A 25,839-nucleotide genomic window follows, 5' to 3' on the forward strand; every position below is an offset into this window, starting at 1 on the left:
TCTCTCGGATATCATTTTATAAGCATGGGGGGATGGTAGGGCCCCAGGCCTTGGAGCAGAGGTCTTCAACCTTTAGGTCCGTGATATACATGCTACTAAAAAAATCTTGCTTAGTTTGCTGCTAGGTAGCGTGCTCGTTTATAGCATGCTCACCGCTGGTATACATTTGCTAGGACCTTGCACAGCCAGAGGCTTCCTTGTTATACGCATACGTTTTATGTGTGTATGCTTTGTTTTGTGAGTGTGTCATCAAGTTCGCAGCGGGGGGGGGGGGACTTGCGGGGTCTACTGCTTTACCCAGGGCCGCAACTAGGGGGGAGCAGGCGGGTCTGGTGCCTCGGGTGCTGAACCAGAAGGGGCGCCGAATTCATCCTTTAACTGCTCCTTCTACATCACTAGTGTCGCCAAAATGCCGGCTTGTCCCGGATGACAAAGTATCTACACTGCTCAAAACAATTAAGGGAGCACATGGTTTTAACAAAATTACGCAAAGATGTATACCGATAAGTAACATAAAATGAATCATCCATAATTTAAAGCCTAGCAGGAAACGGAAGATGAAAACTTCATATGCAAATCAAAGTTCATGACGTCAAAAACCAGAAAAAGGAGATAAGGGCAGAAATCGGAATGTTGCAGAAACGTCTGTTTTACTGCCGTAACTGTGAAATTCGATTGCGCAGTATTGTTTTTTGAGACAAGGTGACTTGAGGATGTCTCAACAACGTGATTTACCGGAATCCATGGCATGGCGTGTTATAGGCAGACTGGAATCCGGGCAAACACAACGTAGTGTCGCGGACGCTGTTGGAGTCGCCAGAAGTGTTGTTGCAAGGCTGTGGAATCGATTCCAAGAAACAGGAAATGTTAGACGTCGACCAGGGCAAGGTCGGCCACGCGCCACTACAGCAACTGATGACCGGTATATACGGTTAACAGCCCGTCGAAACAGAACAGAGAATGCTACGCAGCTGCAAAGACGGTTGCTATTGGCAACAGGACGAAGGGTGTCCAGCCAAACAGTACGTAATCGGCTTCATGAGGGAGCGCTCTATGCACGTAGGCCAATGGTCTGCATTCCGTTGACCCCACGCCACCGTGCGGCCCGAAGAAGATGGGCTGCTGAACATCGAGATTGGGAGCAACATGATTGGAGCCCAAGTGCTGTTTACAGACGAGTCCCGATTCAGTCTGGAGTGTGACACCCGACGTGTTCTGGTATGGAGGGACAGGGGCACTCGAAATAACCCCGCATTCGTTCGTGAAAGGTCACAATACAGATGAGCTGGTTGGATGGTATGGGGTGGAATCAGCATAGGTGGACGTACGGACCTGCATATCATTCGGAATGGCACTTTGACGGCCCGAAGGTATGCAGACGAGATACTGCGACCTCATGTCATCCCTTACGTTGGAGCCATTGGAGATTCCTTTGTTTTCCAGGATGATAATGCCCGACCGCATAGAGCTCGTCTGGTGGAGAACATGCTTGAAGCTGAAACAATACAGCGTATGGAATGGCCAGCGTGCTCTCCTGACCTGAATCCAATCGAGCATGCTCAGACGACGCATTGCTGCGCGACCGAGGCCGCCTGTTACTGTCCGAGACTTGCAGATTGCACTTCTTGAGGAGTGGAACAGTATTCCCCAAAGTCTGATCGATAACCTCATCGCATCCATGGCAAACAGGTGTGCAGCAGTCTTAGCTGTTCGAGGAGACCACACGCCCTATTAAAACTCATGCATCATGTCTAAACAGTACTTTTTTTTATCGTTTACATGTAACCAAATTGTTGCCCTAAATCATCTTTTTTCCATATTTTCAAAGAATTAAAGCTTAATTCCAAATTCTTTTACGTCTTTTTTCTGTATTGCGCATTGATACGCGTGTACTATCCATTGTATGCCAATACGTGGCTGTCTCGCACGGTTTTCTTCACTTTTTTGCTTGCTCCCCTAATTGTTTTGAGCAGTGTAGTTGCGGCCCTGACTTTATCGCACACCAACTCCCGTCATATATCGCCATACGGCAATTTCCAACCAGAGGAGTTGGGTGCGAATTGGAAGCTCCATCCATCGGTGGTCTCCCCAGACTCGGTAGGTAAACAACTTGCTTCTAACGTTCTATGCCCGGATTCGAACCTATGGGCTTTGATGGTAACCTTCATTGTGGAAGACGAGCATCTTACCACGGTGCTAACTTTGGGGGTCAAATCTATTGTTCTATCACTTTGGTTCCCCCCGCCCCCCCCCCCCAAACGAAATTTCTGGCTACGGGCCTGTGTGTCACACACTCGATACTTGATGAGTAAGGATACGTAATTTTCGTATTTGAGAATGGATGTGATAAATGTGAAAGGTGCCACAGTTTTTATGTATGAATGCGAAAATTTGGTTTTCACGATAATTTACGTTTTTTGAAGCCAGAATGAGTAGAGCAATGCTGCTGTTCACCTGAACACTAGATTTTTTTTACTAAGCACAGTACTTTAATAATTAACGTCATCATTAAACTTGGAAAAATGTTGTGTCGTGTTAGTTTATCGTTTTTGCAAATGAATTCTGAACTTTTGAAAAATCTTTTTGCCAACAATTCAAAATTTTTTATTCGAAAATTGTTTTCGTACAATAAATGCGAAATTTACGTGTCTCAATTGATTAACACGAAATAATGTTTTTTTAGTGGGGGGGGGGGGGGGAAAGCTATGCTCTGCTTCTCTTAAAATTTTCAGAGAAAAATACGGTACGATATTTTCCGATCGTATCTATTACTCCTCCATGAAAATGAACAAAATCGTTGGGATAATTTGTGCTGTACAGTCGACACTCTATGCACTCAATGGTGGAATGAGATTTTCTTCGACCCAATTTGTTACAAAGTATAGTAACAACGTAGTAAACCAACACCACCTATAGAAGTCCACCACCATCTTCTATAGGTGGTGTTGAGTAAACCCGTTCGCGCATGTTCTATGTTCAGACTCAGTTTTTTTCAATCTAACCGCATACTATCAAGCACGGAAAAATAGTAGAACAATAATAGAATTGGGGAAAAACAGCGTTAAATGCGGATAAAACGGGTTTTCCGTATTTAACGCTATTTTTCCCAACTCTTCTCCGTTTTTCGAATTCGAATATCGCAGTGAATATTGCACCTAGAAACGTGAAATTTCTTGTAATGACATCAGGAGAGACAGGGCAACAACTTTGTAATTGGATTTTTGAGCACACGGGGAGTGTATAAAAAGTTGATGTCATTTGAAAACTTTATGTAGTAGTCTTTTATGATCATTTGATAATTTTTGTCGCACCAAGGTCATTTTCTGCACACGAGGGCTAATTAGATCGGGACCTACAATTTATTGCCGATTCCGAACGGCAGGCTTGTTTTTTATACTCATCGAGAGGTTGGTGCGCTAACCCCTCGATGGGGGACTCCCTTCGGTAGTAGTCTTTTTGTGCAGGTTTAGCAAACGCATAGACACAAAATACAATTTAATCCAATGTCTATGAGCAAAAACTTCTTGTTTACATTCCTCTTCTCTATTTTAAATTTGTTCCTTAACGGTGTACCACGATATTCATTTACAGTATTAAGAAATAAAATATTATACTATTGTAATAAGGCTGTGATTTTCAACGCGGGTACCAAGAGGTCATTTACTATCGTCACCCCCCCCCCCCACCCTGAACAGGTGGCGTTTCGGCAGTGTTTTTTTAGAACTTTTTTTAACCAACAGTGTTACTCGTGATAGATCTCTACGGCACAGCGTTAGAGAAGTTTGTTTTCTTTGGTTCCCAACTTCGAGGTGAGAATGTGAGCCGATCTCCCCGTTAAAAAGTCCCACCACAGAGTAACAGGCCTACAAACAGTACGAATATTCAATCATTTCACATCACTTATGAAATATAGATGGCATCACTGAAATATCAGACACAACACTAGATACGCACTCAGACTGTTAGGTACTGAGTTGTGCTCGGTTTGAAAGTTAAGAAAGCGTTTGAGAATCAATGCCAGTGGTTCTCAAAATGTGTGTTGTGGCTCTTAGAGGTGTCACCGAACTTTGTCAATGGAAAATATGAGCATGAACGTTGAAATAGGGGAGATTAGGCACGACAAAATTTTGGAACGCGAATCTGACATTTTATTATAATACAATGATTTATGTTTAAAATATGCGGATATCATTATAAACTGAAGAGCCAAAAAAACTGGTACAGGCATGCGTATGCAAATAAAGAGATATGGAACCAATCAGAGTACGGCGCTACGGTCGGCAACGCCTATATAACACAACAAATGTCTGGCATAGTTGTTAGATCGGCTACTGCTGCTACAATGGCAGGTTATCGAGATTTAAGTGAGTTTGAACGTGGTGTTATAGTCGGCGCACGAGAGATGGGACATAGCATCTCCGAGGTAGCAATGAAATTTGGATTTTCACGCACGACCATTTCACGAGTGTACCGTGAATATCGGGAATCCGGTAAAAAATTAAATCTACGACATCGCTGCGGCCGGAAAAAGATCATGCAAGAACGGGACCAACGACGACTGACGAGAATCATTAAACGTGACAGGCGTGCAACCCTTCCGCAAATTGCTGCAGATTTCAATGCTGGGCCATCAACAAGTGTCAGCGTGCGAACCATTCAACGAAACATCATCGATATTGGCTTTCGGAGCCGAAGGTCCACTCGTGTACCCTTGATGACTGCACGACACAAAGCTTTACGCCTCGCCTGGGCCCGACAACACCGACATTGGACTGTTGAGGACTGGAAACACGTTGCCTGGTCTGACGAGTCTCGGTTCCAATTGCTTCGAGCTGATGGACGTGTACGGGTATGGAGACAACCTCATGAATCCATGGACCCTACATGTCAACAGGGGACTGTTCAAGCTGGTGGAGGCTCTGTGATGGTATGGGGCGTGTGCAGTTGGCGTGATATGGGACCCCTGATACGTCTAGATACAACTCTGACAGGTGACAAGTACGTAAGCATCCTGTCTGATCACCTGCACCCATTCATGTCCATTGTGCATTCCGACGGACTTGGACAATTAGCAGGACAATGCGACACCCCACACGTCCAGAATTGCTACAAAGTGGCTCCAGGAACACTCTTCTGACTTCAGACACTTCCGCTGTCCACCTAAATCCCCAGACATGAACATTATTGAACATATCTGGGATGCCTTGCAACGTGCTGTTCAGAAGATATCTCCACCCCCCTTACTCCTACGGATTTATGGACAGCCCTGCAGGATTCATGGTGTCAATTACCTCCAGCACTACTTCAGACATTAGTCGAGTCCATGCCACGTCGTGTTGTGGCACTTCTGCGTGCTCGTGGGGGGCCCTACACGATATTAGGCAGGTGTACCAGTTTTTTTTGGCTCTTCAGTGTGTATATATATAGGTCCAGCTAATTATTTTATATTTAATTTTCTGGGCTTCGTACCTCTAAGAAATTCAGTATTTTGAAAATAAGGAATTCAATTCAGTTTTTAAAATTATTGATTTGGTGGAAATCCCAACTAATATCCGCATTTCTACAGTTAGAAGAAATTGCTTTTTTTTTGTTCGATTTTTTTTGGTCTTTGAAAGCAGTGAATGCTGAATTTTGTTGCATTTCCTATATGAAACGACCAGTCATTGGCCTTTTTCCTTGCAAGTAATAAGCAAACTAATGCCGCACTAAAAATACTAATGTTTCCTCCACAGCCAATTACGATAATACGTAGGGTTTTCCTGCAACAAAGCACGATGAAATTGTAAATTACGTCATATTCCTGTATTTTTTTTCTTTCCTTATTGCAAAAAGGAACACAGACGATATTGCGTATGTAAAACACGTGAAGATTTTTATCTTGCAAAGCTTAACGCTTTAAAAACACCAATTCACCCTTTTCAAACATTTACTTTTTATTTTCCTCCATATTTGAAAAGTATCACAAAAAACCCAACTTCACTTTTCAAAGCAGTAAGACATTGATTTGAGATAAACTCAGTCTTTATTATGTTTTTTAAGTGTACAAAAAGACCCCGATCATTCGAGCCTCGATTAACAGAGTTTCACGTTATTCGAGATACTTTTCATAAATTTATTTTATTAATTACATGAAGTGAAATGCCTTTTATCGCGTCAGAATGAGTCGCAGCGAATAACGAAAGTCTTACGGGAGTGTGAAGGTAGATAAGCCGCTGTGGTGGTCGAGTGGTTATAGTGACGGACTCGCGATGCGAGGATCCGGGTTCGAACCCCACAGTGGTGGTCGGCTGAAGTTGGTTTTCTGTGGTTCCCAACATCAAGGCGCAAATGCGAGCCGATCTCCCCGTTAAAAAGTCTCGCCACAGAGAGCAACAGTCCTACAACGATAAATCATTCAATCATAACACTTCCCTCATAGTTAGAAAAACTGGTGGCAGATGGCAGCACTACACATAACAAGCATTACACAGAAACAAACTTTACGTCAGGTTGCACTACACATACACGCACATTCCCGCATATACCGATTCGTTGGGGGTTCCGCGGAAAAATGGTTCGGGGATCCATGATGTTATTAAGTCAGCCACCTCGTTGGGCAATTTGCCTGTTGTGGCGTTGTATTTGTATAATCAGAGCGCGGCGTTTCCTAAAATGAGCGATATCTCCATAGGCTAGGAGGGCGGTAGAAATTACATAAAACGTGATTTCATGGGTTAGCTGAGCCTGGGAGCGACAAGAATTTATTTTTTATAAGGGGATCGATGAAGAAAGTGAATTTTGAAGACTATGACTAAAAAAACCAATCCCCGGAATTCGTATCATTTTATAAGAAATGGAGGTGCAACCTCCTTTGGTTCTACGATCACGTGACTGTAGCTTCGGAAAAGGGCAAAAACGTCGATATTTTTTATCTTGATTTCCAGAAGGCATTCGATCGGGTCCAACATGGTAAGCTTTTGAAGCGTTTACATGAGATTGGGATTGGGGGGCAATTTGTTGAATTGAATAGTATCGTATTTGAGAGATAGGTCACAACGGGTTATTGTGAATGAGGAATTTTCTGATTGGACAGGTGTGAAGAGTGGAGTCCCTCAAGGAAGTGCCCTTGGTTCCATTTTTTCCCCCTTTTTATAGATAAATTCTATCAGGGTATCGACGGGATTGTTAGAAAATTCGCAGATGACGTGAAGCTAATGGGGGTAGTCGGGAATCAAAGGGGTAGGGAGTTGCTCCAAATGAACTTGGATATGATTGCAAAATGGAGCATGACCATGGGCGGAGATACGGGGGGGGGGCATTGCCCCCCCAGCGTCAAAGGTGGAGTCGACTGATCTAATGTATATATATATATATGAGCTGACATCATCATCATCGTGCCCCCCCTTGATATGATGACCTTGCCCCCCCCCCCAGACTTCCAAGTCAATCCCCACCTATGAGCATGACCTTTAATGTTGATAAGTGCATGGTCGCTTATTTTGCTTTGAACAACCCACGTTTCACTTACGAGTTGAATGGTGAAGTTATTTCCGATGCAAGAATCACTCACTTTGGCATTCTCATTGACAAGCGGCTTAGGTTTTCTAAACATTGTTTAGCGTTGGTCAAAAAATCGAATAGAGAGAATGCTCGGTTTTATTCTCAAAAAGGTCTCTTCGTGTTCTCCTAAACTCATTCCTCTGGTTTTCAGAGACTTTTAGTTCGTCTGGACTGCTGTATGAACTTCATACTACAGTCGATGTTTGTTATAACGGTCCCCATCTTTCTATGGGAAAAGAAGCGTTATATTGGGAGGTAGTTATATCCACAGTTTGAAAAAAGTGAATTTTTAAAAGAATTCCTCCCTGGACGGAATAAAAAAAATTATGTTACAGTATTGATTTTGTTACTATGTAAGCAGTTGCAATGAAAATGCATCAGATTAAAAAATAAAATAATTAATTGCATGTACGCGCACTTGCAATATCAAAGGTCAGGGTCAAACACCATTTTCGCTAACGAAAAACACTGATTTTATTACTTCTTTGCAAAAAAACAATCAAGAAGTCGAGGCAGTAGTCAATCCGGTCCGTGGGCACCGAAACCTGGGAGTTGAGGCTGTTTGAGATCCCTTCCAATGAATTTTATGAGGGAGAGCTGAGCCTCCCAATAACTTTGGTACATACAATGAACCACTCCCCCCTCCTGCAAAAGGGCCGAAGTTCCGTATATACGAAACAACTGGCAACTTTCAGCCCCCTCCCCCAATGTGTTCTTCATGTCGGTGCCTCTGATTCGGTCGTTGTATTGGATTGAATGGTCTTTGTTGGTCGTTATATGGCAGTGTTTCTCAAAGTGCGTGTCGTGGCTCCTAGGGGCGTAGTGATGAGATGGCGACGCTAATGGGTTCCTGTTTATTGCTTTCAAGTGGTACTTTGCTGGGCCGTTATGGAGAACCGTAGAAGAACAATGACTTAGCACGGGAGACACACATGCCCCCCCCCACAAGGGTAGGGCTGACAGGGCTCCAGCCGGGAGGCTCGGAACGACTCTTATCATTTTTTTTACTCTATAAATTCAATATATTGACGCCCGCGGAAACATTGGAAGACGTGCCCCGATAAAGATCCTAGCCTTGGGCCCTGCTGCAGGATGGGGGGGGGGGGTTATGGAGCCGTGGGTCGAAAAAGTTTTAGAATCACTGTTATATGAGATGAACACTAAAACATTTGTGATATATGCCATTATAATATTATAATGAAACCAGAGGTGTTCGCAGGGCCGTTTTAAGAGCATCATGGGACCCCGGGCCAAGTGATGTTTTTGAGGCCCTACCTGGCAAATTCTCGAAAATTTCAACCAGTTCTCATTTTTGTGAGGCCCCTCTCCTCTTGAGCATGTGTGGGCCCATGCGTTAAGACGGCACTGGGTGTACGCAGAAAGGGCATGGGAATGCCCTCCCCCATCTCGCTCTTAAGACGATTGAAAAAAATACCTAAGCAAGACGATAGAAAATGCAGTTAATTTAAATGATTTTCAAAGGTTAGTACCAACTCAAAAATGTTTTCTGGAAGAGATTCCTCTTTGTTCCCGCCGTCAAGTTTACTTTTTCCCTCAAAAATTATGGGAGGGAGGTGCCAGAATGAATAAAGACCCCCTCCTAAGCGATAGAGTAAATTTTTGTTTCTACTTACGGCCCTGATGGTGACACAAAAGCAGAGAAACTAAGTAAATTGCGAACACGAGTTCGCGTTTGCTGCTCAATTTATGTGGATTGAGATTTCACTATATTTCCATAAAGTAAGCCCAGAGCACACAATAACAGCATCATATAGGCCTCGGGTAAATTAAATTTTTTTCAGGATCTCCCCTACCTAGCTATACATACCTGCCTCCCAATTTGCATACTTACTCTCTCCAAAATTTTAACCAGATCAAATTGTTATTTATATATTTATTTATAGACTCTCACAACAGGCAGATGCCCAATTACAGTGGAGTGAAGAAAGAGTAAAAAAACAAACATAAACAGCACGTTGCAATACAGAAAGGCACAGAATAATACAAATAATAACGGCACAATAATAATAACGCAAAAAAAATATAATACAAATGATACCATACGTGTGTACAAAAAAGGAGAAAAAAAATGTCAAAAAAGCACATAAGAACTTCCACACCTGAGGAAGCGGAAAAGAGGAGAATTTTCCAACACGTTTGTTCGGTATGGTGGGACATACAATAGATTTCGGTTGCGAAGATTTATGCTATTACAGTGAAAACTGATTTGGGCTAAAATGTCTGGTACATCCAAGTCGAAGTGCAGAATTTTCACAAAAAAGGTGATCAATGCATTCTGACGGCGGACTTCGAGTGATTCATAGTGAAAAGTAGATCTGAGTATGTCTGTAGGAATTCGAATATCAAAAATTTGAAACTTCTTGAAGTAAACAAAGCGCAGAAGCCTATTTTGTGTGCGTTCAATCCTCGTGTTATTGTACAAGTAATATGGATTCCAGATTATGGAACAATATTCTAGAACTGATCTTACGTAAGAATTGTAAAGTCGCAGCAAGGTTTCTGTATTTTGAAAAAATTCGCTGTTGCGGATTATGAAACCGACATTCCTTGATGCTTTTGAAACAATGTTATTAATATGCTGTTTGAAATTTAGAGTCTTATCAAAAGTGACACCTAAGTCCTTCATGTACTCTACCCTTTCGAGTGTTTGCCCATCAATATGGCACTGAAGGCTCCTGAGTTGTGGCATCGCACACGTTTCGGACAAAAATTTCTAATTCTTCTGAACCCCCTTCCCCATCTAAAAATACCTGCTTGCCAATTTGCATAGCTTACTTATAGAGCCCGACTTTGATTAGATGGTGGAGGCACCCTGGGCAAGAGACATTGGGGAGGGGGGGGGGCCTCTTTCGACTGTTAATAAACACATAAAAAAAGGGGATATGCACTATTTTAAATGAGAAATATAATGTGAAATTCTCCATGAAATATCTTACACAATAAATATTTTTTTCGCACTCTCATATGAGCGAATCATGGATAATGTCATCAAAATCTAATTTTTGAGTTATCTCAGCTTCAATGCACAATAAAGCTAAAAGAGATGACAGTTTTTCTTGTAAATGACTTGATCAAACAGATGATTTTATTATTTTTTTTAAATAAAAAAAACGATTTTTCTCTAGAACAGTTTGATATATTGGTGATGTGGTGATGTTGTTAACGGTGATTGAATGCTGCCTCAAAATTTCGAAACGTCCCTTGTAAACCTCTATCGTTATTTAACATTTGGGACATTGTGCCACCAACCTGAACCAAGGATGAAAGTTGTTGCAGTCCACCTGAAAAAGTGTTTGCAAGATTAGATGCATCCAAGTTTCGCGTTTCACAAATATAACAGAATCTTCATAAAGATTTGAGGATTTCATGTTGATCACGTATGCAAACTTTCTTATCATTTCATAAATCATTTTACATTCAAAAAGATGTATTGTATTGTAAAAGATGTGAAATTGAGGAATCGAACAAAAGAATGAGACATTGAAAAGTATTTTTGTCGTGAAGTTAATATTGCAATAGGTGCATTATATACTTGTTGTGTAAAATCTATTATTGATTGGTATATTAAAATTCATATTTAATAGGATTTGCTAATAATGGACACTTTGGAAATAGTACGATGTGATTTAGGGGAAAACTTTTTGATTTTCTTTACCAAATAGAATTTATATAAATTTGAGTAAAATATATACTATTAGAAATTATGGGACCCCCTAAAACATGGGAGCTCCTGTGCAACTGCCTATGTTTCCCATGCGGAAATCCGGCCCTGCCTACTTACACCAAAGCCGTACACCAAGGGGACGGGGAGGGACACAAAAATCACTTGAGTGCTTAAGGCCTTCATCCGCCCCTGGCCCCTCAGCACTTCTTGCAAGAATAAGCCCATGCGTTACGACTGCACATTGTCCTACCAAAGCCTCCTGAATGTGGCAAAATTGCAAAAATCGACTGCTTCACCGGTTACGATCAAATCGTAAACTAAACATCGGCGTTCTCGTCAGTCAATCAACTTAGTAACGGAATATTACGTACGATCTACATTAAACACGGAATAATGACGGGAAAATAAGCACGTGTATTGGGAATTTTATGTTGACCTTGAAACCGTTTTTTCCGAAGAAGTTTTCATATTTGAAGTTTCATGCGTAGATTTACGAAAGAGGAAAAAAAAAAAAAAAAAAGAGCCCGAAAACTGGTGAAACAGCTTTAGTGTGGGGGGAAAAAAAGCAGACGACAAACGCGGATTTTCGCCAGTCGTTTCGTGCTCCTCCTCGCAAATCTCGTCCGATTCCTCTCGCTGCCGGTGTTTCTCAAACCTGTGTTTATCATTCGCTGCTCAACTGTCACCCAGGCGAGTGGACAAGAGAGACTCAGATTAAAACCGGCGTTTTATTTGCATCCCGGTTCGACGAAAATCCGGTGATAGTTTATCATATAATTGGTGAAAAGATAATTTCTCATTAGTCATGTCCGGTAATGAACATTGTGATGCTAGCGATGCCCACCGAGGAGCATTTTTCTGGTATATAGGAGTCCTCTTCATTTGCTGGTTTGTCTTCAAATTGTTACTCTCTTTATGGCGAGCAGTTTGGACTTGTTTTCTTGCCGATTTGTTAGGTTTCACTGTTGATTGGAAAAAGCTCGGTGAATGGGCTGGTGAGTATGTTTCTAGTTATGTAATCTACTTTTTAATTCATTTATCCAGTTTTCCATATTTTGAAGTAAAAGTGATAAATGCATGAAAATTCAAGCATTTAACCATCTTTACTTCAAAGTACGGAAGAGAAATGGCAGTACCAGTAAGAACAGGAAACAAACACAACTCTGACAACATAAATAAGTTAGGACAGTGGTTCCCAAACTAGGTTGCAAAAAACTCACTTTTCAAAATTTAAATGTCTTAAAATAAGTTTGTTTTTATGCAATGTAAATGTCAAACCGAAAACATGCCTTGACTCTTAGCTGAGGTACTTATTATCCATGTTTGTGCACTTCACTAGTGCTGGTCAAAAGCACACAACAAATAAATTATAAACTACAAGGTGTTTAAAAAAGGAAACTTCCCCGATTAAAATTGAAAATCTTAAAAACGGTAAGTTAAAAACCATTGTTTTTCAGCCCTGTAAAATTTTAATTGAGATTTTTCGAAATCGTGTAGTTACAGATTTTGATGATAGGATGCCCTAAAATCATTCAACTTTGATTGGTTGTCGAACACTGGTTGATGTATCTGCTGCATATACACATAAAAGCCTGAGTTGACTTATCTTGATCACAATGTTGATTTTACAAAAAATTCGAAAAATGCAGAGTTGATTATGCCCGTGTGAATAGTATCGATGCAATGTCATGTCAATTAAATTTTAACCGAAGTTGAAAAAAGAGTTGGGGGGGGGGGGTTGCCAATAAAATTCTTGTGAAAAGGGGGATCACTCCAAAAAATTTAGAAACCTCTGTGTTAGGGCAAACACTGATAGTTTGGTGAAACCTTGATACAATGATATTCTGGACTGAGAAAAAATACCGTTGTAGAGAGATTACTGTTATATCGAGAGGCGGTAGTTTAGCATTAGATTACAGGTGTTTCCAAAAAGCCTTGCCAAAAAGGTTGTAGAAAAATTTATCGTTATGTCAAGTATCTTTGTAGTGAGGTTTCACTGTACATACGTGCCTTCCTATATGTACCAATTCGTTACGAATTGAAATTCTGAAAAAGAATGTGTGAGGTGCATATACTGTCAAGCAGTAATAGTTATTTAATGCTTTGCAGCAATCATTATAATTGCATTGTTTATTAGACTTGGAAAGTTGTTTGAATAGCACCAAGGGTCCCAGATAGTGATGATCTGAGGTGTCTTTACCTTCATATTTTGAATCCCGTTATCATGGGGGCCCTTTCCAATTCACTTGAAACACTGGGTGGTTCCATGTGATGACAGTCTGGCCATGCCATTCTGGAAATACTGAATGTAAAACGCGATATGCATTGGTTTTTAAGTGTATGGTTAATGATTTTGTGGAAACTAACTTCAAGGTGTTCATAAAATTATGCAAGCAATGTAATATTTAGATCTTTTTATAAATTAAAATTTATGGGTAGAACCAGGCTCGTTTTGTGACCTATTAGTTAGAGGCTCTCTGGGTTCTATCATAGAGACCTTTAGACCCCCTGCCCAAAAGTAACTATTTGAAAATATTGATTGTCGTAAAGCGAGATACATATGCATTGTTTAACTGTCCTGCCATAGGCCTAAACTTGCCTCTGGCCAAAGGGGCCCAAGCCTCCCCTAATCTTTGCCACCATTTCCCTTAACCTATAGAAATAGGTGAGTCCTTCCCAATATTTCGAATAATTTTATTAACCTATATGTGTAATGATTCCATTCGAATTATCTCTAGGGTGTTTGTAAAATTGTGCAAGCACCATATATTAACCACTTTACGATCAAGGACGTAATATTGCACCCAAACGTGGAGTAAATTCAAACAAGTCTGTTTTCTTTCCTTTCTCCTCACCACTGCAAAACTTTGTTGTGACCCTAAAGAAAAGTATCTGTACGATGAGGTAAAAAGCTTCTATTCTAAGGTTCAATAGGTTCCATTATGTACATAAGAGGGAAGAAACAGGTAGATGAGGGTGAAAGATTTACTTTAAACCTACACTATCTCTTATCTGTAAGTATTAGAACTTTTCCCTTTCTTTTTCTAACATGCCATTACATTAGAACAAGGTTATCAAAACTTTTATTGTATTTATTGCCGATTTGTCAAACAGATCATCCAAATTTCTTGCCAATCGCTTGTGAGCGAAGAAGTTAAGCTTTTTAATAATAAATAATTACGGGCGGGTAGGGACATATTTAAGCATTTTTCGCCCCTCTACTAGTGGGAGGCTGACAGCTGAGAAACTCTGGGATAAAATCTTTTAGGATAAAACTAGGATAAAAGTTTAAGAACAGGTACTTTGCTTGTGACAAATCTTGGGTGCCACGTTGACTTGAAACTTTGTATTGTCGCCTAAAATTTTTTATGTTATCATTAAATTAGGGTTTCCAAAGCATTTGCTTTGCATGTTTAAATACAGCTTCAATTGGAAAACCATTTCATTATAAATGCTAGTAAATATACCATATCATAGTGCAAAAGTAAGAATAAGTTTGACTAAGGATGAGTTACAGGAGTTTCTTAAGAATCGTATACAAGCTAGCATTGCCAAATGAAATGACATTGTAGTCCTGCAATTTAGTATTTTGATCGCTAGATATATTTCAATGTTATGCACAATAAGAGTATCGTTTTAAGTATTATTGGTTAGGGGCCGTTCAAGTATTACGTCATCATGGGGGGGGGGAAGGGGGGTTTGGATAATGCTTACGTCATCAACCACCCTTTATGAAAATATGAGTTGGATTCAGAGGGGCAGAGAGCTGATGACGAAATTTTGCTGACGGGGGGGGGGGGGGGTCAAAAATGGCTAAAAATTTGCTTACCTAATACTTGAATGGCCCCTTATCTAGATAATTTAATAATAGAAATCAACATTACTTATATGATGTAATAAACTTTTTCAAACACTTATCTGTTGTAAAAAGAGTACAGCGGATAGTTTATATCAATGCACACATATATAAGCAGTTGAAGAAATTTTGGAAGGTCAAGAATCATCTTGAATCAGAGAATGTCAAATCATTCCATAGTTTTCCCTTCTGTGTTTAGCCTATGCTATGCTTTATTCAAATTGTACATTTTATAAGAAAAAAAAACCATACATGATTGTCCAAAATTCTGTAGAGTATAAAATTATTTAATGATCAATATATTTTTTCTTCGATTAAATATTTATTCTTTGTATAACAGTCACTTTAAACATTACATGCCATTAACGTGTATATTTCCAATGGAAATTTTTATATTGAAAACAATATTTGAGGTTTTTGATGTGACAGTTCAAACCGTTAAAAACTGCCATGTGTCAAACCTGCCAATTCTGTTATAATGGTACCAAAACACATTTTCTCGCTGTCAATTAACCAATGCATAAAGAAGGGAGGCCTTGTGAAAACCCAATCCTGATCTGGCGACGTCTGTTAATGATATTAATTTCCATTGCCTTTTAATCTATGTACAGTCAAACCTCATTATAACACCCCCAATTTTGTGCCAAACCCCACTTAACGCCAGAAATTCTCAACAAATCTTCCATTTCTCTAGAGCAGTGGTTCTCAACCGGTGCTCCACAGAGCCCTGCTTCATGTGCGCTTCCAGAGATATATACACACGCACTATATAATTAGTTACTATATTGTACCGTAATATGAGACATCCATACTTGTTATGAACATCTTTTTCTCAGCCACCTCGTTGGGCAATTTGCCTGTGGTAGCCGTGCATTTGTATATAAATATACTAAAAAGGGCTCCAGGAGTTAAACAGGGCTCCACCATGGAAATTATACACTAAAAAAGGCTCTGAGAGTCAGAAAAGGTTGAGAACTGCTGCTCCATAGATTACATGTGTTAAATTATAATTTGATACAATGTCAAACTTGTTACAGCACCAGAATTCTGCGAAATATAGGGTGGCGTTAAATTTGAGTTCTGTATTTAAATGAGCTTTAATAGGTGTAGTTATCAGAAATTTTGGGAGGGCTCAAACCCAGTATTTCTGTAGGTATTATGGGGATGGTGGTTATAAAAACTGGGGATCCACGGGCAAGATAAATGTTTTTGCCTCTCAGGGCTTTAGATAAGTCAAAAGCCAATGCATTTTGATCCAGTTTTACTGCCGAAGTCTGATCCTGTTGGTGGGCCACTTCAGAAGAGAAAACATTTAAGGTTTAATTTCCACATGGGGAGATATTTTTTCAGTTCTAAAATTTCAACACGTGCTAACCAAACTATGGTCCAAGTTGTTGTGGAGCCCCTTCATATCATTCAGGCCCTGTTTCAGGGTGTTCATGAAATTGTGAATGTGCAATAAAATGATTAATTTTTGCAAATTTAAATCATCCTATAGTGAAGAGAAAAATACAAAAATATATATTGTAGGTATTTTTAAAGAACATCTGTGTCGGAAATAAGCGAGAAAAATATCTTAGGAGGGGGGGGGGGCAGGTTGTCTATTAAGTGACTTGGGGAATGCTCCCATCAAATAAAAGGCTTGATTTAGGAGGATTGAGATGCATTTGTGACCTCTAAAACCAGCTTTTAATGTTTTAGAATTTGGGGAATGACAGTATCTTCAAAGCAGTATCTATCAAAGCCCACCAGTTGGAGTGTTAGAAAAAAGTGCTTATATATCCGTGAGGCACAATGGGTCTGTCATGCATTACAAATTCTATCAATTTATACATCTCATCAAAAATACGAGTCTTGCGCCTTAACACGCATAGAGGGCCATAGAATTTTTTTCGCACTAGGCCGCAAAATGCTTAAGCATAGGCGTTAATACGGGGCCCCATGGCCTCCAACATCAGAATGCATATAAGCAGTGCCGGAACTAGAGGGGAGCAGGGGGAACTGCCCCGGGCGGAAAAATTTAGGGGTTGGCAATTTTAGGTGAGAACAAAGAGCACCGTTATGTATAAAATTACCGAATTTTAAAGTTTTGGGGGCGGCAAAATTGTTTGCCCCAGGCTGCAAAAATCCTAGTTACGGCCCTAGTATAGGTGACCTATATAAATGTATTGTTATCAGGGTTGCAAGTGGGAGAGGGCAGGGGGTTTTGTTCACTCGGGATCAGGATGGGCGCTTAGTTTACTGTTTTCCGTTCAAAATTACGAGAAGGGGAGAGGCGCCGAAATGGACACTGGCCCCGGGCGACAGTAAAATTTTCGTTTCTAGTTATGGCCCTTATCGTGCCCTCCTCCCCAGGACCTCCAAGTCTCTCTCTGCCTGTGTTTTAAGTAATAACCTATGCATGTAAAATGTTTGCTAGTCGCGTTTGCATGTGTTTCTGAAATGAGTAACTAGTCAACCTCCGTTTCGGCGGTCTTGTAGGTTCTAAGGGTACGAACATAGTGACGTTGGTTTCACATTTTCCAGGTTTTTTAACCAACCCGTGTCGGTGCCAACTCGCAGAATCGGAAACCAGCGTGCACTATGTGTTCATACTCTGACTACTACTTAATTGTAATGACGGGAAAAGGCTGGCTAAAGTGACGTTCCGGGGCCTTTTACCAGGTTGAAAGTATTTGTCTACCAATTTTCAGTCTGCTCAGGAAAATAATTGTATCCGATTTCATTTTCATGAGGTCCTTTGGTCGTGCTCGGGAGAGCCAATTTATTAAGACTGCTCTGTAAAAGCAAAACCGCTCAATTAGGAATCTGCTTCAAACTTTAGATCACGATACGTTAAGTAAATGACCGTAGTGCGACAAAAATGATTAAATCCAAAATTATGATCTAAAATCGGTATTATCGTTGATGGTAAAAAATATACGGTAGTGGAAAGTAACTAACTTTCAGTATCGTCTTAACGCGTGGGCACGCATTGAATCAGATTATAATCACAAATATATCTGTGATCGCGGATAAATGAAATAAATTGATGAAATTTATCCATGTATCTGGTATCGTTCAAGGACGTTTCGGGTTTTTAATTTTTTCACGATTTAAAATTCAAGTGCACAAACGATAAAATTAGGATCGGAAGATGCTCTCACGCGTACACAACCTATCGTACGAGCGGCCGTTTCTTTCCGCCCCAAGGCTCGAAGTTCATCTTTGGACATATTTTTTTCCTTCTTGGCCTTTTTTTTTTAATTCTTTATTGACCTTTTCTGAAACACGTTACTTGCTACATCAGATTTAGCTTGCCGTAAAAATACTTATCTTGATGTTCCACTTGCGCGTTTCCGTTTTATTTCATGACCACGGACTGTCCTTGAAGGATAGTGTCACTCTTTTTGAAGTGAACAAAGCCATTGTTTTTAAAATCTGATTATGGATAAAGATTTTATTTTTAGTGGTTTAGCCTATTTTCCCTTGTACTTTTCGGTATTGGTTGGAAACGCTGAGACCGGGTTTTATATCAATCTGTACGATAGTCACTATTTCACCGTTTTTGAATTTGTGCAAATCTAATAGTTCTCCAAGGCCGGTATTACACTATAAAAGTTTGATAAAATCCATTTTATAAAACTTGAAAAATCTAACCAATAAGGTTATTGGTTACATTCTAGAAAATGCAACCGTTGACCTTATTGGCTGCATTTTTCAAGTTTTTATAATAGGACTTTTATCAAACTTTTATAGTGTAATACCGGCCTAAGGCTGGGATTACACTAGAAAAGTTTCGTGAAGGTTTTTTTCATAAAACTTTAAAAATGCAGCCAATAATCGTATCGGTTAAATTCGAGTGAATGTAACCGATACGCTTAGTGGTTGCATTTTTCAAATTTTATGAAAAGAACCTCTATAAAACTTTTATAGTTTAATTCCAGCGGAGATTGTACCCTCATTTTCAAGGAACATATTCACCAATATTGAAGAGGACAATCCACATGCCCATATGTTTGCAGTTTCACAACGTTTTTTATTGATTTCATCAACACCCGAATCACGACATTTGTTTTCCATTAGTTGCAAGGACGGTCTATCAATTTCCTTGACTTGCTACCGTATTATCCAGGGGTTGCAACATACTCGATTCGCAGGTTATGTGGAAATAAACTTTTAGAAGCCACACCGAACTCTTGATATTCATTCGTGATATAGAAACGTCGTTTTTCCTCCTTGTGAGCACATGCCATTTTTATTTATTCGAAAGAGATGCCCTTTCATAGACTCGGACATATTCAATAGTAGATCGGGAGCACAGAGTTAGAATATATCTTTAGTCTATGATAGGGAGCCACCGTTGAAGAAAACGCGAGAGAATTTCGATACGGCACTATTTTGCCGTACAAAATCAGTTTCCGATTTTGAGGATCTATGAAAAATTTCTGGCTTTTTTTTTTGCAATGTAATTGGATTTTACATCGACTAGGAATTTTCCTAACGAAGTTTCGCTGCTACTTCTCGGTAAATTGCGTAAACGTGCGTTTGCAAGAAAATTCGGAGGATACTTTTTATTAACGTGGAGTTTTTTTTATTTTTCCCCGTTTATTTTAGTTGCAAATTTATTGCTCCTAGAATAGTGTTTCCCAAGTAGGCAGTATTGCCCCAGGTCGATGGTAGGGTCCGGGGTGAGAGATTGGACGAAAAGTTTGAGAAACAATGTTCTGGAATAAAAGAGGTTCCCAAAACAGGGTTCGTACAGTCCTTGAAAAAAAAAAGTTAATTTTCAAGTCCTTGAAAAATCATTGTAGTACTTGAAAAAAATAATGGTTTTCAAGTGCTTGAAAAAAATTTTGTGGGAATTTCTTCCATCAGTTTTTGTTCCCCCTTCAACTCAAAAAATCCCCCTCTAAACCACATTCCACTAGGGCGAAAATGCGGCCGCTGTGGTGGTCGAGTGGTTATAGTGCCGGACTCGTGATGCGAGGATCCGGGTTCGAACCCCACAGTGGTGGTCGGCTGAAGTTGGTTTTCTGTGGTTCCCAACTTCGAGGCGCAAATGCGAGCCGATCTCCCCGTTAAAAAGTCTCGCCACAGAGTAACAGTCCTACAAACAGTACAAATATTCAGTCACTACACATCACTCACTTCACTTTTGAGATATAGATGGCAGCACTGAAAAATCATACACAACACTAGATACACACTCAGACTGTTAGGTACACGCACTTACACTTCCGGCACAACTCACTAGGTAGTAAATTGCCTATGGCAATAGACCTGAGTTGTGCTCGGTTTGGAAAAAAAAAAAAAAAAGGGCGAAAATGCGTAGACCAACAATGGTACACAATGATTACGTGACGATGTTCAAAGCAGGACATATGGTCATGCATACCTGAGGTATTTCTATGCTTAAAAAGATGCTGCCTAAAAAAATGCTCTTGCAATATCGCTTCTAAATATTTTCTAACTATGAAATTTTTCTAACTATTGAATGTCATTTGAATATATGTTAGCTGACCATATTTCCTTGATAAAAATACGGGAAAACCGCCAATTGTCACCAAAAATGTTAACAAAGGTAAACAAAGTTGCCAATTATTGCTAAAATTGCCAAAAAACACCAAAAGCAGAAAACGAAGCACCATTACATTGAAGCAGTAGATTTAAATGGATTCTATGGGGAAAAAACGTTAACACATGACAATATTTAAAGTCATAATTATATGTCGTAATATAATTCATAGGATTGGGAAAATAATTTTAATACTTAATTTCAGTAAAGAATAAAAACTTCAATAGGCTTTGTTTTTGCAAATATATGCAAAATAATGGGACATTTTCATAACAAAATTGGGATGGCCAAAATTACATGAAAATATGGGAATGTACCAGGGCATATAGTCACCTTAGATTACATGCTTTCTAATTTTTTTTTATCGAAGGCAAAGTTCAATGCTTTTTCAAACATAAAATGAATTCTGCTTAAATGTCATTTGCATACTAAACTACAATGGCTTTTTTTAAAAGCAAGACCTTTAGAATTTGACATTGTCTGCAAGTTGAAATGAGAATTATAATTGTTTTCAAAAATAATATATCTTTAAAAAATTGGCATTTTAAAATTGAAAATGAGTAAATGTTGAGTATATATTTAAAAAATCCAAGTAATTTAAGTTTTGTAAAAAAAAATCACTATTTTTATCAACTGCGATAATGAATGTCCTTGAATTTTAAAATTTTTCCTGGAAAAGTGCTTGAATAGTCCTTGAGTTTTTTTACTTTCAAAGAGTATGAACCATGCAAAAGAACGGAAATGGTTTTTTTTTCTTGACATTTAATTTTCAGATCACGGAAGTTGGTAATTTTTTCATATAAAACACCCCACCCTTTTTTATATGCAATGCAGGCGCGGATACAGGGTGATGTGTTGATGGGGGCAATATTTTATAGTGAAGGTGTTGATCGGTGAGGCGCAACCTAGTGTCCGCAAACGCAAAATGTACGAAAAATATAAACAAATTAGGAATTAAAATTATTTAAAACTTTAAATAAATTAAAATTAATATTAGTTAAAATTAATATTAATTAAAAATTGAACGTAGTTAAAATTTGAAACTAAATTATTTTTTTTATAATAGTTTTTTTTTTCAATAAGCAACACACTTATTTAAAAAATCGCTTTTAAGTCAAAGTAGGTAGATACTTTCCGTATAAATTTAATTTTTTCAACCCTGTGAAGGTATTAAACGTTTTTCTTTGTGACGTTTTGATAACAATTAAGCAAAATAATATGAATAAAATAAGGATCTCTGCCACCATAGCCGCTGTGGTGGTCGAGTGGTTATAGTGACGGACTCGCGATGCGAGGATCCAGGTTCGAACCCCACAGTGGTGGTCGGCTGAAGTTGGTTTTCTGTGGTTCCCAACTTCAAGGCGTGAATGCGAGCCGATCTCCCCGTTAAAAAGTCTCGCCACAGAGAGCAACAGGCCTACAACGTTACAAATATTCAATCATTACACTTCACTCACAATTTGAAGTATAGATGGCAGCACTGAAATATCATACACAACACTAGCTACACACTCAGACTGTTAGGTGTACACACACTCACTTTGTTCCAGACTCTGCCACGAAGTTGGGCCGGAAGAGATCTCGGCAACGGGATAAGTCCGGTGGCAGAGACCCTGGCGTTCATTCATTCATTGCCAACCAGAGGAAATGAATTCTGAGCTACCTCGGATACCAGAAACCTTTTAATAGAGATGATCCTTGAATATTTGAAGAAAAATTTATCCAAAGCCCTGACCATATCCTCTACATCCTAAAGCGGGGCGTTTAGGCTGAAGCCTCTGGTGGGCCCCAGACTTTTCATGGGACCTTTATAAATTTATAGCGTGAAAAAAATGATGAGAATCGTCCGGGGCTACAGCCCTGTCAGCCCCGCCCTTTTGGGGGCCATGGCATTGACACACAGAAGCAAAGCTGTTGTCAAATATGTACCCCACACACAATGACGGCCCCCTTACCCGTAACGGGTTGCACTGCGCTTGCGAAAAATGTATGTGACCGCTCAAACTTCAAATGGCCACATGCTATTAGGAAAAAGCGGCGCAGCTTTTGCCCTCATATGTAGGGTACACGGTAAGGCAGTTTCAGTACAGCACAGGGTAGATGTGTTCCCTATTCAGACTGCGTGCCGGTGCTGGGACCGGCCAAATGAGCTTTGTTTACTTCAGTGACCCCAGGTGGGCCCTCTGTGGTATCCGTTTGTTTCGTTCGAAAGAGAATTCTTATCTAGCATAAATTGTATTTGCCGGCAGATCCATGTGGGGCCCTCAATTGGCTCTACTTGGCTCATATTAATTCATATCAGCTCAGTACTCGCCACCCGGCACTGGACCCGACCAATTTACATATGTAACTAATTTAAAACAAATTTAATTAATGTGTATTGACAAGTGGATAGGACATTTCTATATGCATGTGGCCATCTGGTTGGTCTCTGTCGTTCACGAGCTATTAGTTGATTGTTGACGCCGTCCATGTACGGTGCCTTTCAACATATATATATGCTCCAATGTTTTATATATATATATATATAAAACATTCTATCTGCTTCCATAGCTTAGATGGTAGAGCACTCGTCCGGCAAGCGAGAGACCGGGGTTCTAGTCCCCGTGGGGGGTAGTGATGAATTTTCTTCCTTGTAATCTTCATCTCCACAAATAACCAGTTTCTCAATGAATCTTGTATTAAATATAATTAAGTTAAGCACATTATATACGGTATTTACTAATAAATCGGTCTATAATTTGATTTTTCATTTCAGAAAACCTCAGCTTCAATAATAAATTTAAAGCAAATGATTCTGATGATCATCTTCTGATTCATATAAATCATTTTTGAGCACTTCCCAGCTAGAATGATTTCCTCCCCCCCCCCCCCTGATGGGGGTCCACAACTGTTGTCTACCACCATTAAACTTCTGCATATGGGAGCTATGTCAGATTTGCATTGCCTCTGCAATTCCTAAAAAAGTAATCTTTTGCGCACTTTCATCTCGGATTTTGCGACCCTCCAGAGTGGACCAACATTTCCCCCTTTTTTTCCAATCAAATTTTTTTTTGCTTTTTCATTTTGGATTTGCGCCCCTCCCGGAACGGCACCCCGTGGGAATCACGTATCCCAAGAGCCGCTTCTGCGTCGTGGCAACAATTTTTTTTAAAGGGATAGCCAACTGAAAGTTGGAAAACTTCATAAAATCGTATTTAGTCTGCGCATTAGTGGCCTAGCAGGTCCGAAACTCGGATTTTCGTGACGTGAAACTCACGACCGCATAGCGGCTTGATGAATGGATAGTTATGATAGTTTTATAGATTTCGTTTTTTTTTTCTCCAACGATCTCGGAAAATTGTATTAAGATTCGAACGGGCGATTCAAAAAATCGCATTTGCAATCTCGTGAAAACGAAGCGAATTTACGCGGCAAATACGCTGTCTGTGACGTGGGTGGGTAGCCGCGAACGTACCGTATTTGGAGGAAACCCTCAGAAATTGGGAAAATTCGGTATAATAGCCGCTCTCATTTCGGGACGCAACTTAATATTTCGTCAGCCTCACTCGTTTTTAAGGTCACACCTTATCGCGATCATGATAGACGGTGAAGAGGACGAAAAATAAAATAAATTGGTACACATGTTTTTCCCCCTCCGTAGTTTTTTTCTTAAAACGCGGAAAGTACGCGTTCCACGGGAAGCTTGAACAAAATTTTTAATCATCCTTTCCCGGAATTCCGGGTATTTGACGCGCAATAGGGCGTCGGCAGCATATCTGCGGAGGGAAAGATTATCGAGTAAAGGGTTCAAACCAATTGGAAGTTTTTTGCATGTAGGCTCTTGGGGGTGCGCTCAACTAGTAACGCTTGTAGACAAAGCTGCATTAAGAGTTAACTTTCAAGCGGCTTTGCTTGTAGATGAGGTTGATCGTCCCTGTCAACCAAAGCCGCTTGTAAGTTAACTCTTAGATTCTTGTTAACTCTTAATGCAGCTTTGCTGTCAACCCTCCACCCTCCTAGTAGCGGAACATTGTTCGCGATTGGCCAACAAAAATTTCACTTCCGAATTTTGTACATGCGCAATTAGCCGATTTGACCCTCGCGATTTGGCGAACTCTTATCTTTTATTTATTCGCCAAATGAAATAATTTGTCGCGATTTGGCGCAATGGCGATCGGCATCGCGAACCCTGATTTCAACATTTACCCAGGGAGTAAAGGGTAAGTTCCTTAACCCACCTATTTTAAAACTTTAAAATTTTCACTTACCGAAAATAGCGGTTTTTTTTCGGAGATCCTACCATTTTTTAGTCCACCTGAAGCTTGAGCGTTTCAGGACTGAAGTCGAAAAAGAAAAGGGCCAGAAAATGATTCAACTTATTCGATAGCTTGTGCTTTATTAAGGGCGGTATTCACTGACGTGGTTTAAGCTATAGTCACAATTTTTTGATAAGAGACATGGATTGGTTAAATTCAGGTTTTTAACCAATCTATGTTGATCTCTTATCCAAAAATTGTGACTACAGTTTAAACCATGTCTGTGAATATGGCCCTAAGAAAACTGAAGGGTGTACATTTGCCCCTCTTGCAAAAAATTACGCATGTGCCCTTAGGCGCTAGGGGTGTGAGTTGCAGCAAAAAGCATGACTGCTGAATCGCATGGAATCCCTATAGAACCTTAGCAGGAATACAATTGACCCTCCTCCGGCTATGGCTTCTTTATTCTTTCGACCTTACCAGCTGAAGAAAGGTCAAACTTCTTCGAGTGCACAATTTTAACGAAATGAAATTTCAGGAAAAAAATAAAAAAATTAAAGAACAATAAAGAAAAAATACAAGGTAATTGGAGTTATGTTTGCTTGAAGGGTCTAGGGTTGCTAGACGTCCGTAGGTCAGGATTGCATTGAATATTCATGAATTTAGAGACTGCGACCTTGGAATGTTGCTGGGGGGAGGGCTCATGTGGCCTGAACCCTTTATTTTCCAGTGCCACCGAGGTGCTGTATTTAATGAACTTTGTATTAAAATTGAAAAAAAATTTTTTTGAGTGATTATTTTTTATTGTACTATGATTATGTTGTCCTGGGGTACCCCCTTTCCCGTGGCAAAACTGAACATTCATCACCACCGACGAGCTTTAAGCCAATGTTGACATGTCTGGTATAGGTGAAACAACAGTTTGCATAACAAAGCGGTTGGATAGATAGGCCCATTCTAGGTT

At 39.8% G+C, this 25,839-nt stretch overlaps 1 protein-coding gene across 1 annotated transcript in view; it reads left to right on the plus strand.

Annotated features, from left to right (window-relative positions):
* Positions 1 to 11,422: 11,422 nt before the first annotated feature.
* Positions 11,423 to 25,839, plus strand: part of LOC149072879 (very-long-chain 3-oxoacyl-CoA reductase-like) — a 31,686-nt gene continuing 17,269 nt past the window's right edge. The window contains exon 1 of the mRNA XM_089246228.1: positions 11,423 to 12,219. Coding sequence (XP_089102354.1) covers positions 12,030 to 12,219 — 190 coding nt within the window. The 5' untranslated portion in view covers positions 11,423 to 12,029. The remainder of the gene's footprint in view (positions 12,220 to 25,839) is intronic.

Source organism: Pholcus phalangioides, unplaced genomic scaffold, assembly GCF_987345545.1.
Source record: "Pholcus phalangioides strain wild (caught in Gottingen) unplaced genomic scaffold, Ppha-v1.0 ptg000017l_1, whole genome shotgun sequence".
NCBI lineage: Eukaryota > Metazoa > Arthropoda > Arachnida > Araneae > Pholcidae > Pholcus > Pholcus phalangioides.